We start from the raw sequence: 12,189 nt of genomic DNA, 5'->3' as shown, positions 1-12,189 counted from the left end.
AATTTATAAAGAAAATTGAAATTTAAGGGGCCATTGTCTCCTTGAAGTATGAGAAGCTCCGTCCTTGGAGAGGATGCTACCATGAATTCATCGTTAACGTAACACTTAGAAAGTTCATATTGCTTCGATCTAAGCCGTTCAAAACTAATATACCTAGATTTAAATTTGCGCGTTGCGATAAATTAAAATAAAAGTAAATGCCATTTTCAGTCCTTAACTATTTGTTCGATAGACTTTTCACCCTCTAAGAAATCTAAATACCCAAATCGGTTCCTATCTACTTTGAGATATGTACATTCCAATACCTGGTTAGGAACCGGAAAGGACATTTACTCAAAGTAGATAGGGACTGGAACGTACATGTATCAAAGTAGATATGGACCAATTTGGGTGTTTAAATTTCTTAGGAGGTGGAAAGTCCATCGAACAAATGGTTAGGGACCGGAAACATAATTAAATAAAAAATAGCAAAAAAAAAAAACTTAAAAATATTGTAAGAATTTCATACATGATAGTATTTTAGGAGTTCATAATATATAATGAACAAAATATTTAACAAATCAAAATAAAGAATCGTGATCATTAACCAAATTTTTTAAATAATTGTACAAAACATTAGTAATAATAGAGGAGAAAGAGTAAAAACTAAAAAGATATAGAATTATGTGAGAAGAGATAAAAAACAGCGTGAGCGCTTTAGCACATAAGGTCTCATAGTTTTGCCTTTGAGGATAGGGATGATAGCCAAAGCCCCCCACACTCGCTCGTCAAAACGTATCATGCTAGGGAAAGGTATCCACACCCTTATAAGGCATACTTCGTTCCCCTCCTCAACCAATGTGGGACCTTACATGATTTATATAGTAATATAAATATAAATGAAAATAAAAAAAGAGAATAAATTAAATTTTATTAATCAATTTATATTTATTAAAATAAATAACATTACTATTAAAGATATAGAATTACTTATATAGAAATAAAAAGTAAAAAAATATTAAAAGATAAAGCTAATCACAACCTAAGAAGATTAAAAAGTAATATGATGATAGAAAAAACTATAAAATGAGAATTTCACTCTGATGTGTATGTGACAATATTAGAAATTATCTAATATGTCAAATATTCGTTATGTCATTATTTGGATTTTCTTTTTATACATGCATGATAGATAGATAGATAGATAGATAGATAGATAGATTATTGATAGATTTTTATAAAATAAAATTTATTCTCCAAAATAGGATATGCAATATTAAAATTTAGACCATCAAAATGAATCAACATTTTTTTTTCTTTTGTAGTTAGATAATTGAATATGTGAAATTATGAAAATAATGTTAGATTGATTATATAGATACTATTCTCTAGTATAAATGTAGGTCTAAAATAGATATATTTTTTTATGTTATTGCTATAGATGACATGCCAATTTTTATAGAAAACATAAAAGTCTATATATCATTTATTCACTGTAACATTATTTTGGATTCTCTTTTAATATATTATAATAGATTATTTACTGTTAAATAGAAACAGAAAATTGGAGATGCTAATATTGGAAGCAGATATATTATAACATAACACAATAATTGGAACTATCCACAGGATGCAATTATGTTGCATCCATCAAATAAAGTAGAATTAGAAAGAAGGATAGTATCAGCATTATTATTTTACCATGACCCACAACTATAATGATAATGATAATGTATCTGACATCAAAGACAAAATTTCCACAACACATAAAATTAGTACAGAGCCAGCAAGACACTTCCACTAATCAAGGAGGCTAACTTTTTATTATGTCAGCCTTCTTTCTCTTTTTGCCATCAAATTGTTGAGAACTACTTTTTCATCTTCACTATAAGCTTTGATAGACCAACACACAGTTGTTCATAGCTGAAAATCTCTGACCACTTGTTGAGATCATATCATGGCTGGTGCACTTGTTGGTGGAGCTTTTCTCTCTGGCTTCATTAATGTTGTCTTTGACAGGTTCCTTTCTCTGAGGCTGCCAACTTGATCATTGGCAAGAAGCTTGGCCCTGACTTAGTTGAAAGACTAAGGATTTCTCTGCATGCTGCTGAAGCTTTGGTTGATGATGCTGAGTACAAGCAATTGGACAACCCTTCTGTGAAGGACTGGCTCAACAGTCTCAGGGATGCTGTTTATGTTGCTGATGACTTGCTGGATTCTGTCCTCACCAAAGAGGCTACTCGAAAGGAGGTACGTTCTTTCTGGCCTATTAGCTTCCTCAACCGAGATAGGGAGATAGTAGATAAGATGGAAGATGTGGTTAGAAGGATAAACTTTCTTGAAAAACAGAAAGATTTCCTTGGTCTTGAAAAGACTACCAAGAGGGACTTCTTGTCATGGAGAATTCCATCCACATCTCTTGTGGAAGGTAATATCTTTGGCAGGGAAAAAGAGCAAGATGAAATAATCAAGATAATAAATGATAACAGTGAGCATCAGTTGTCTGTGATTCCCATTGTGGGCATAGGTGGAGTTGGTAAAACAACTTTAGCACAATGGTTGTACAATAATGACAAGTTGATGGAGGGGTTTCAAGTCAAAGAATGGGTTTGCATATCAGAACACTTTGATATTGCTCAAGTTACAAAGAATCTCATAGGCCAAAATGCTCCATGTATTGATGATTTCAACTCACTTCAACTTGAATTGAAGGAAAAATTATCTGCAAAGAAGTTCTTTATTGTTCTGGATGATGTTTGGAGTGATGATGGTGATGTCTGGAAGAAATTTAAGACCCCTTTTCATTATGGGGACAAGGGAAGTACAATTCTTGTAACAACTCGTGTCAAAGAGGTTGCCTCTGTAGTCCAAACTTGTCCCCCTTATGTTCTTAGTGAGTTGTCTGAAGATTGTTGTTGGTCAGTGTTCGCAAACAATGCTTGTTTTCCAGAATCAAATGGGAGTCCAACACTAGAAGAAATTGGAAGAAAGATTGTCAAGAAGTGTAAGGGATTACCATTAGCTGTGGAAACACTTGGACGTATGTTGCGGACGAAGCACAATGTTAAGGAATGGGAAGATGTACTAATTAGTGATATTTGGGAATTTTCTGTGAAAAATAGTAAAATTATTCCAGCATTGCTAATTAGTTACTTCCACCTTCCTGCCCATTTGAAGCGTTGCTTTGTTCATTGTTCATTGTATCCGAAAGATTATTATTTTGATAAAGCTGAATTAATTTTGCTATGGATGGCAGAAGATCTTTTAAGGCCACCAAAGAGAGGAGAGAGTTTAGAAGAAGTTGGTTGCGAGTGTTTTGATGAACTAGCTTCCAGATTATTTTTTAAACAACATAAGGATTCTTCCAAGAATTTTGTGATGCATGACCTCTTACATGATTTAGCATTGTTCCTTGCTGGAGACTTCTATTGTAGATTTAAAGAGCTTGGTGATGCAGAGCATATGTGTCCACAAACTCGTCATTTGTCCTATGAAAGCTTGAGTCATTTGATCTCAAATGATTTTGATTCAATCAGTAAAGTTGAATCTTTGAGAACATTCTTGCCAATCGAGATCTTTACTTGTTCAGACAACATTAATTGTGTAACATGTATCCTAATATCCAAGCTCAAATATTTGAGAGTTTTGTCATTTCTCTGGTTCACAAAACTTGATGTATTGCCTGATTCAATAGGTGAATTGACCTATTTGCGTTACTTGGATCTCTCTAGGACGAGTATTAAGACACTACCAGATTCCTTGTGTGATTTGTATAATCTACAAACATTGAAGCTGGATGACTGTTTTAGTTTGACTATGTTACCCAACAGCATGCACAAGCTTGTGAATTTGCAGCATCTCTATATTAAGAGAACTTCTTTGAAAGAAATGCCAGGAAGAATGAGCAAATTGAAAAAGTTGCACATTTTAAGCAACTTTGTGGTGGGCAAGCATGAAGACAATGGAATCCAAGAATTAGGAGGGCTTTTAAATCTTCATGGATCATTTGAGATTAAGAAATTGGAGAATGTTGCTGATGTCAAAGAAGCAAGGAGTGCAAGGATAACAGATAAGAAGAACATTGACAAATTACAGTTGGAATGGTCTTCAAGTGATGATATGGTTTCAAACACACAAATAGAAAGAGATATACTCCACAGCTTGCAACCACACAATGGCTTGAAAGCATTGACAATAACAGGATACAAGGGTACAACATTTCCAAATTGGGTTGGGAACCGTTCCTACAACAATATGACTCGTGTATCTCTAGTGTCCTGCACCAATTGTTGCATGCTGCCATCACTTGGACAGCTGCCATCTCTTAAGTCCCTTAGAATTCGAGGTTTTGATCAGCTGAAGAATATTGGCATGGAGTTTTACAAGAATGAAGATGATCATCATTCTTTGCATGTTGCACCTTTTCCCTCATTGGAGACTTTGGAGTTTTCTGATATGCCAAGTTGGGAGGTGTGGCACTTATCCAACTCAGAAACTTTTCCTCAACTCAGGAAGCTTGAAATAACAGATTGTCCAATGCTAAAGGAAGATATGCTTAATCAGGTATTCTTGCAGATCATTTTTTCATTGTCAGAGGTGTCGAAAATTCGCAAGCTACTTGTAGGTGAAGATCATTTTGGAAGCAGTCAACGGATGATTCTTGAAGGGGATACTTTAATAATTAGTGGATATAAGTCAGTGGTGGAGTCAGCATTTGAGGCAATGAACATCAACCACCTAGCTTGCCTCCAAGAACTAAGAATCATACAATGTTGGTTTGCTGTATCCTTTCAAGGAAATCACTTACCAGAATCTTTGCAAAAGTTGACAATTGAGAATTGTGGTGAACTGGAATTCGGAGATCAGCATCAACTGAACTTCAATTTAGTAGATCTATCCATAGAAGCAGGTAGCTGTAGTTCACTCACCTCATTCTCATTGGATGCCTTTCCAAATCTCAAGACTCTCAAGATATCAGAATGTGAGAATCTGAAATCACTTTCATTGTCACAGCCACCACACACTGCCCTTCAACATCTCACCATCTATAGCTGCCCCGAATTCGTGTCATTTCCGGGAGAAGGACTAGCTGCACCCAACTTGACTCATCTTGAAGTCACAGATTGTAACAAGTTGGAGGCATTGCCGAATGACATGAATACTCTTCTTCCAAATCTAAAATCTCTCCACATGCTACATTGCCTAGGAATTTGTAGGTTGCCAGAAGGTGGTTTGCCACCTAACTTGAAAGAGCTTACTATTGGAGTTTGTGAGGAACAACTGAAGGATCTATCTTGGATGGGAAATTTGGACTCCCTCACTCATTTTACCATTCTTGGTTTTGATTGTGATAGCTTGAAGTCATTCCCGGAGGCCGGTTCCCTGCCTCAACTTCCCTCCCTTACCACCCTAAAGATCAGTTGGTTTGAGAATCTGGAGACGTTAGAATGCAACGAGCTTCTCCGCCTTGCCTCCCTCCAACAATTAATAATTGAAGAATGTCATGAGCTGCAGAAAATGGCAGGGGAAATGCTGCCTTCCTCTTTGTTATTTCTTCAAGTTGAAAGATGTCCTTTGTTGGCAGAAGGCTGCAAGATGAAGCACCAACAAGTTTGGCCAAAACTTTCACATATACACACCATTGAAGTTGATGGAGAACACATTTTCTGAATAGAGATTTCTGACCAGGTATTTCACTAATCTTCATGTTTGCCATGGTAACCCCAATTCAATTCATATATACATAAATTTAAATATTTTTTGTTTTTTGTGTATCTAGCATTTGAGAATATCAAAATTGGATGATAGCTTTTTGATTACATAATCAGTAGTTGTGTTGGAAGATTCATGTAGGATAGTAAAAGGAATCTGCATGAGGTGTATAAGAAACTTTTCAAAACAAAAGGATCAAGTAATTGCTGTGTAATCTTTTTTAACCATAGATTGAATCGTAAGCAAAATTTAATAGTAGTAGATGCCTATAATAAGCTATTTCTAATACTAAGAAAAATGGTTTTTAGGATAATAATTTCTTCCTTGTTTTGTTTGTATACAGAGATATATCAGTGTCCAACATGACATTCTGAAAACAGAAACAATATCAGTTGCAGAAAAGGAGAGGGAAACTTGAAAGATAAACATCAACAACTGATAAGATCTTGTGGACAGTTGCAACTTGCATCTGCACTCAAAACAATGCATGCATGTAGTAAATGTATTGCAGTTGCAGCTTCGTTTTCTGAGAGAAGGAGTTCACAGCCTATTGGGCTTATTGGTGCTGTTGTTTGAATGAAATTGGTGCTGATAGCTGAGATTGAACTCTCAATGTTGAAGGCTTCATCATCCATTTGTAAGAATACTTTATATAGTGAAAATATAGAAGCTGCACATTGCCACATTTTGTTACTTTATTTAATTATTTACAACAAAGCCAGTTAATGAGTTAAGATCAATTTTTAACTGGTTCGATAAAAGTAAAATTTCATCATATATATTCACACCGTGAAAGTTCTTAACACCTTCAATTTCTCTGTTAATGATATATATAGCAACTAGCAAATAGCAACCGTATGTAATTAAAAGAGAGTGACAAAAAAAAAAAACCAAAAATATCCCTAGTCCATCACAGAACTCTTGACAAGAGACAATATAATCAACTCAGCTGGAAAAAAAATTAAAATAAAATAAAAACGACTATTTTCTTCACTTCTGTTTTTGCATTATGTTGAGCATGATTTCTTATGTCTTTTGTTTTTAATATGTATATACAACTTCCCATGGAAAGTAATCTCAGTTTAACACACAAATAAGTATAACAATGTAGAGTTTCATTTCATGATATGTATCACTTTATGAGTAGAACATAATATCTACATCCATCAATTCAATAATAAAATAATCATCATGAATTCATGATTCATTAGCCCATAATTCTGCTTTATCTATATAGTATGTACCTGCTCTAATTCGTGCAACAGTTGAATCCTTCCTCACCTTGCATTTCTGCAGCAAATTAAAAAATACATAACAAATTAGTTCCAAACAGACTAAGTGTACTAAATTCAACAACATACGATTTACAATCTTCATTATTTTTATTCTTTTAAGAAGTAACCTTGAAGATAGAAAATTATTAGTTCCAAGCCAACACTTTAACCCCATTATTAATAACCTCACAACATAATATATCACCATGGTACTTACATACATACATGTGCAGTCACATGAAGTTCCTAGTTTTATGTAATTAACTATTTTTCACAAAGACTAGTGTCCGTTGGCCACACTGAAACAACACCACTTTTGCTATTTGCATAATTTGTCTCATCCTTCAATGAAAAGTTAAAAAATGAAGAGTTAGTGAAAAGCCAGCTAGCAACTCCACTTCTTAGAAATATTTTAATTTACCTCGGAGACCGATACCACGTGAAATCATGGACATCTTGGGATATTCTTGATTCAGTAGCCCCACAGTTCAGTACCTTGTAAACATTGTTCTCTTACCTCTTCTGAAAGTTTGAACACTTTGCTATTGTTTGAGATCATGGCTGGAGTTCTTGTTGGTGGAGCTTTTCTGTCTGGCTTCATTAATGTTGTCTTGGACAGGCTCATTTCTGCTGATGCTGTCAACTTGGTTGTGGGTAAGAAGCTTAGCTCTGACTTGGTTGAGAGGCTGAAGAATGCTCTGACAGATGCTGGAGCTCTTGTTGATGATGCAGAGCTCAAGCAACTGGATAACCATGATGTAATGGATTGGCTCAACTGTCTCCGAGATGCTCTTTACACTGCTGATGACATGCTGGACTGCGTCTACACCAAAGCTGCAACCAAAAAGGTCACTCTTTTGGGTAGAATCTTCAATTCTGAAGACAGGAAGATGGTGAATAAAATAAAAAGGGTGGTTAGAAGGATAGAAGATCTTGAGAAACGCAAAGGAAAGCTTGGGCTTGAAAAGATTTCCACTGCTAGCTTCTCCTGGAAAACTGCATCCACTTCTCTTGTAAGAGGGAATGTGTATGGCAGGGAGGATGACCAGAAGGCCTTAATCAAGATGCTGAATGACAACAGTGAGCATCACCTGTCTGTGATCTCTATTGTTGGCATGGGTGGTGTTGGTAAAACTACTTTGGCTCAATGGATGTATAATAATGCAGAGTTGATGGATGGATTTGATAGGAAAGCATGGGTTTGTGTTTCAGAAAACTTCAATATTGTTGAGACTACAAAGAATATAGTAAGGGAGATCTCTACAAATACTCAGGATCTTGATAGCTTCAATTCAATTCAACATGCTTTGAAGAAAGGATTGTCCGAAAAGAAGTTCTTTATTGTTTTGGATGATGTTTGGAGTAATGATCATCATCAATGGAAGGATTTTCTAGCCCCTTTTCAATATGGGGTTAAGGGAAGTACTATTCTTCTAACTACTCGCAAGGAAGATGTCGGTTCAGTTGTCCAAACAAATTATCACCCTCACTATCTCATTCCATTATCAGAAGACTACTGTTGGTCAGTGTTTGCAGCCAATGCTTCTTTTCCAGAATCAAATGGGAGCCCGACACTAGAAGGAATAGGCAGAAGCATTGCTAGGAAGTGTGATGGTTTGCCATTAGCAGCCGAAACCCTTGGTTGCTTGTGCAGAAGGCATGTTGCTGAGGAATGGGAAAAAATATCAAGGAGTGACATTTGGGGATTTTCTATAAATGACAGTAAGATTATTCCAGCATTGTTAGTAAGTTATCATCAACTTCCTTCATATTTAAAGCGTTGCTTTGTTTATTGTTCATTGTTTCCCAAAGATTATCACTTTGAGAAAGATGAACTAATTTTGTTGTGGATGGCCGAAGATCTTTTAAGACTACCAAAGAGAGGAGAGAGCTTGGAAGAGGTTGGTTGCAAGTGTTTTGAAGAATTAGTTTCAAGGTTATTCTTTAAAAAGCTTCAAGACAATGATGAGTATTTTGTGATGCATGATCTCTTGCATGACTTGGCAATATTCCTTGCTGGAGATTTCTATTGGAGAATAGAAGAACTTGGTGAACAAGAAGAAAAGAAGGTTTTCACTCGCCATTTGTCATATTTCTCACCTGGAAGGTTAGATCGTCCAATCTCAAAAGTCTTTAACTCCAATGCGAAGTTGGAATCTTTGAGGACATCGTTGTATATCGATGATTTGTTCAGCATGGAAAGTGTAGCATCTAGGTTTATATGCTTGAGAGTTTTATCCTTTCATAAACTTGATGTATTACCTGAATCAATAGGTGAATCGATTCATCTACGGTATTTGAATCTCTCTTGGACTGACATTAACAGGTTGCCAGAATCATTGTGCAACTTGTATAATCTACAAACATTAATATTGTACGGATGTTCTAAGTTGACCATGTTGCCCATTAGCATGCACAATCTTGTGAATTTACGGCATCTTGATCTTAGGAAAACTTCATTGGAAGAAATGCCTGGAGGAATAAGCAAACTGAAACACTTGCATACTCTACATTCCTTTGTGGTGGGCAAGCATGAAGATAATGGAATCCAGGAATTAGGAGGACTCTCAAATCTTCATGGGTCATTTGAGATTAAGAAAATGGAGAATGTTGTTAATGTCAGAGAAGCAAGGAGTGCAAGGATAATAGATAAGAAGCACATTGACAAATTATGCTTGAAATGGTCTTCAGGTGATGATAAAGTTTCAAACCCAAAAAGAGAAAGAGAAATACTGGACAGCATGGAACCGCACAATGGCTTGAAGGAGTTGAAAATCAAGGGATACAAGGGTACAATATTTTCAGATTGGTTGGGATACTGTTCATACAAAAATATGACAAGTGTATCTCTAAAGTCTTGCAAGAATTGCCACATGCTGCCTTCGCTTGGACAGCTGCCATCTCTTAAGTCCCTCTGCATTCAAAGTTTTGATCAGCTGAAGATTATTGGCATGGAGTTTTTACAAGAATGAAGGCCATCATCATTCTTCATGTATTGCATCTTTTCCCTCACTCGAGACATTGGAATTTACGAATTTGCCATGTTGGGAGGTGTGGCACTTACCTGACTCGGAAACGTTTCCTCAACTCAGGAAGCTTGAAATAAGAGATTGTGAAATGTTAAACGGATATATGCTTAATCAGGTATTCTTGAGAATCCTTTCTTCTTGGTCGTATGTTTGCAAAGTTCGCAAATTGAAAATAGCGGAATTTTATGATTCATGGCCTCAAGAGATGTCACTTTATGGGGATACTTTATCAATTTGGCTGTATGAATGTAAGACATTTAGTATCAAGCATCTAAGCTGCCTCCAAGAAATAGAAATCATATCATGTTCGTGTGATATGTCTTTTTTGAGTGATTGTTTCCCCAAGTCTTTGCAAAAGCTGAAAATCACAGGTTCTAGATATCTGGAGTTCCCGGAGCAACAGCAGCAGAAATATGATTTGATAGAGCTACAAATATATTCCAGCTGCGATTCACTGACCTCGTTGTCATTGGATGCCTTTCCCAATCTCAAGAATCTCGAAATACATTGGTGTGAGAATGTGGAATCAGTTTCATTATCACAGCCACCACACCCTGCTCTTCAATATCTCAGCATCATTGGCTGCCCCAAATTTGTGTCATTTCCGGGAGAAGGACTGGCTGCACCCAACTTGACTCGTCTCCATGTTGAAAGGTGCTCAGAGTTGAAGGCATTGCCAAGTGACATGAGTACTCTTCTCCCAAATTTGGAGTCCCTTGAAATGCAAAATTGCCAGGATATTTGTAGGTTTCCAGAGGGTGGTTTGCCAGCTAAACTGAAAGAACTTCATGTCAAAGGTTGCAAGCATCTAAGGGGTCTATCATGGATAGGCAACTTGGACAGCCTCACTCATCTCACTATTGATGCTTTTGAGTGTGAGAGCATAATAAAGTCATACCCAGAGGTGGATTCACTGCCTCACCTCCCCTCTCTTATCACTTTGGAGATCCTGTGGTTTGTTAATCTGGAGACATTGGAGTGCAACCAGCTTCTCTGCCTCACCTCCCTCCAACGATTACGCATTAAATGCTGTAGAAAGCTGGAGAATATAGCAGGAGAAAAACTACCTTCCTCTCTGTTAAGACTTGAAATTGAAGGCTGTCGTTTGCTGGCACAACGTTGCAAGCAGAAGCATGAACAAATTTGGCCCAAAATTTCCCACATCCCCACTATTCAAGTCGATTTCCTACAAATTGTCTGAACAGAGATTTCTGAGCAGGTAATTCTCTAATCTTCATGTTTATCATGGTATCACATTTAAGTTCATACATGCATAAATTCCTTTTCTTTAGAAACACCATTATGCTGTTTTGCACAGAGGGGGAAAAAATGATAGCTTGATTTATAGAAAGAAAACGGTTATAAAAATGATGTTTTTGTAGTTGCAAATCTCTATGTTTATGCTTAACCTAATTCATTGTGCATAGCAAATTAAATAGGGCTATTAAACTGGTTTCCAAGATTAAAAACGTACTTGTTTTCAACCCTTTTTTTTTCATCAAAAAGTTGCCTATTGTGTTAGAAGATTCATGGTAAAAGGAATCAGCATGAGGTGTATAAGCTTTAAAAATAAAAGGTTAAAATTTTGCTGTATAATCGTCCTTAACCGTAAATTCAATCATTAGATAAAATTAATAGTAGGAGATGATTATAATAAGCTATTTCTAATACTATGACTAGGGGCTCTTCAACAGTAACTATTTCTTCCTTGTTTTGTTTGTATACAGACATATATCAGTGGCCAGCATGTTATCTGAATTTTGGTAACATATTGTATCATATCTATACTTATCAGCAAGAATTAGAAGAGTAAGTTGGGATTTATGCCTTGAACTGCTTGCTCGATTTGTAACTCTTAAGTTGAATAGATGAAGAGTTATTCATATTATTATACACTCATCTAATGCGTTGTAGAATTTCTTTTGGATACGTTATCAAACAGTTTTCCCAAGGTGATCTTGATACAGCTAATGTCATTAGAAGATCAAGTTGTGATGATGCCATCAGACAACAATTTCAATTCTATCAACTTCACTTATTGGTGAGTATCTATCTTTTTTATTTTCAAATAAACTAAAAAATAGGCATACCATGAATTTAACCAGTGGTCTTTATCCTGGTATGTGCAGTTTTACATATATTAAGCTACATAAGATTCTGCACTGAAATGTCTACATTGAAAATCTTTTCTAAGT

The 12,189-nt window shown here is 35.9% G+C and overlaps 2 protein-coding genes and 1 long non-coding RNA gene across 4 annotated transcripts; 2 read left to right on the top strand and 1 right to left on the bottom strand.

The window, feature by feature from the left end:
* LOC107626568 (putative disease resistance protein At3g14460) lies at window positions 1,584-6,376 on the top strand. 2 transcript variants are annotated; one of them, XM_021114729.1, is made up of 2 exons: window positions 1,584-5,580; window positions 6,072-6,376. In XM_021114729.1, exons 1-2 carry the CDS (start codon window positions 2,287-2,289, stop codon window positions 6,114-6,116), a joined length of 3,339 nt encoding a protein of 1,112 aa, XP_020970388.1. In that variant the 5' UTR covers window positions 1,584-2,286; the 3' UTR covers window positions 6,117-6,376. The 2 variants fall into 2 exon arrangements, with proteins under 2 accessions (XP_020970388.1, XP_020970386.1); XM_021114727.1 differs by having other exon boundaries at window positions 1,585-5,667; window positions 6,035-6,376.
* Window positions 5,455-7,083, bottom strand: LOC110268523. The gene is made up of 3 exons (XR_002356566.1): window positions 6,936-7,083; window positions 5,665-6,361; window positions 5,455-5,567 (listed from the first exon to the last, which is right to left on the bottom strand). It is a non-coding gene; the product is annotated as an uncharacterized LOC110268523 (long non-coding RNA).
* On the top strand, window positions 7,114-10,447 carry LOC107626566 (putative disease resistance RPP13-like protein 1). The gene has a single exon (XM_016329470.2). The coding sequence runs from the start codon at window positions 7,523-7,525 to the stop codon at window positions 9,935-9,937; it is 2,415 nt and encodes an 804-aa protein (XP_016184956.1). The 5' UTR covers window positions 7,114-7,522; the 3' UTR covers window positions 9,938-10,447.

The sequence above is a fragment of the Arachis ipaensis genome, chromosome B02 (genome assembly GCF_000816755.2).
Source record: "Arachis ipaensis cultivar K30076 chromosome B02, Araip1.1, whole genome shotgun sequence".
In the NCBI taxonomy this organism is placed as follows: Eukaryota; Viridiplantae; Streptophyta; class Magnoliopsida; order Fabales; family Fabaceae; genus Arachis; species Arachis ipaensis.
The sequence above is the reverse complement of the archived record's forward strand: the minus strand, read 5'-3'. Positions and strand labels throughout refer to the sequence as shown.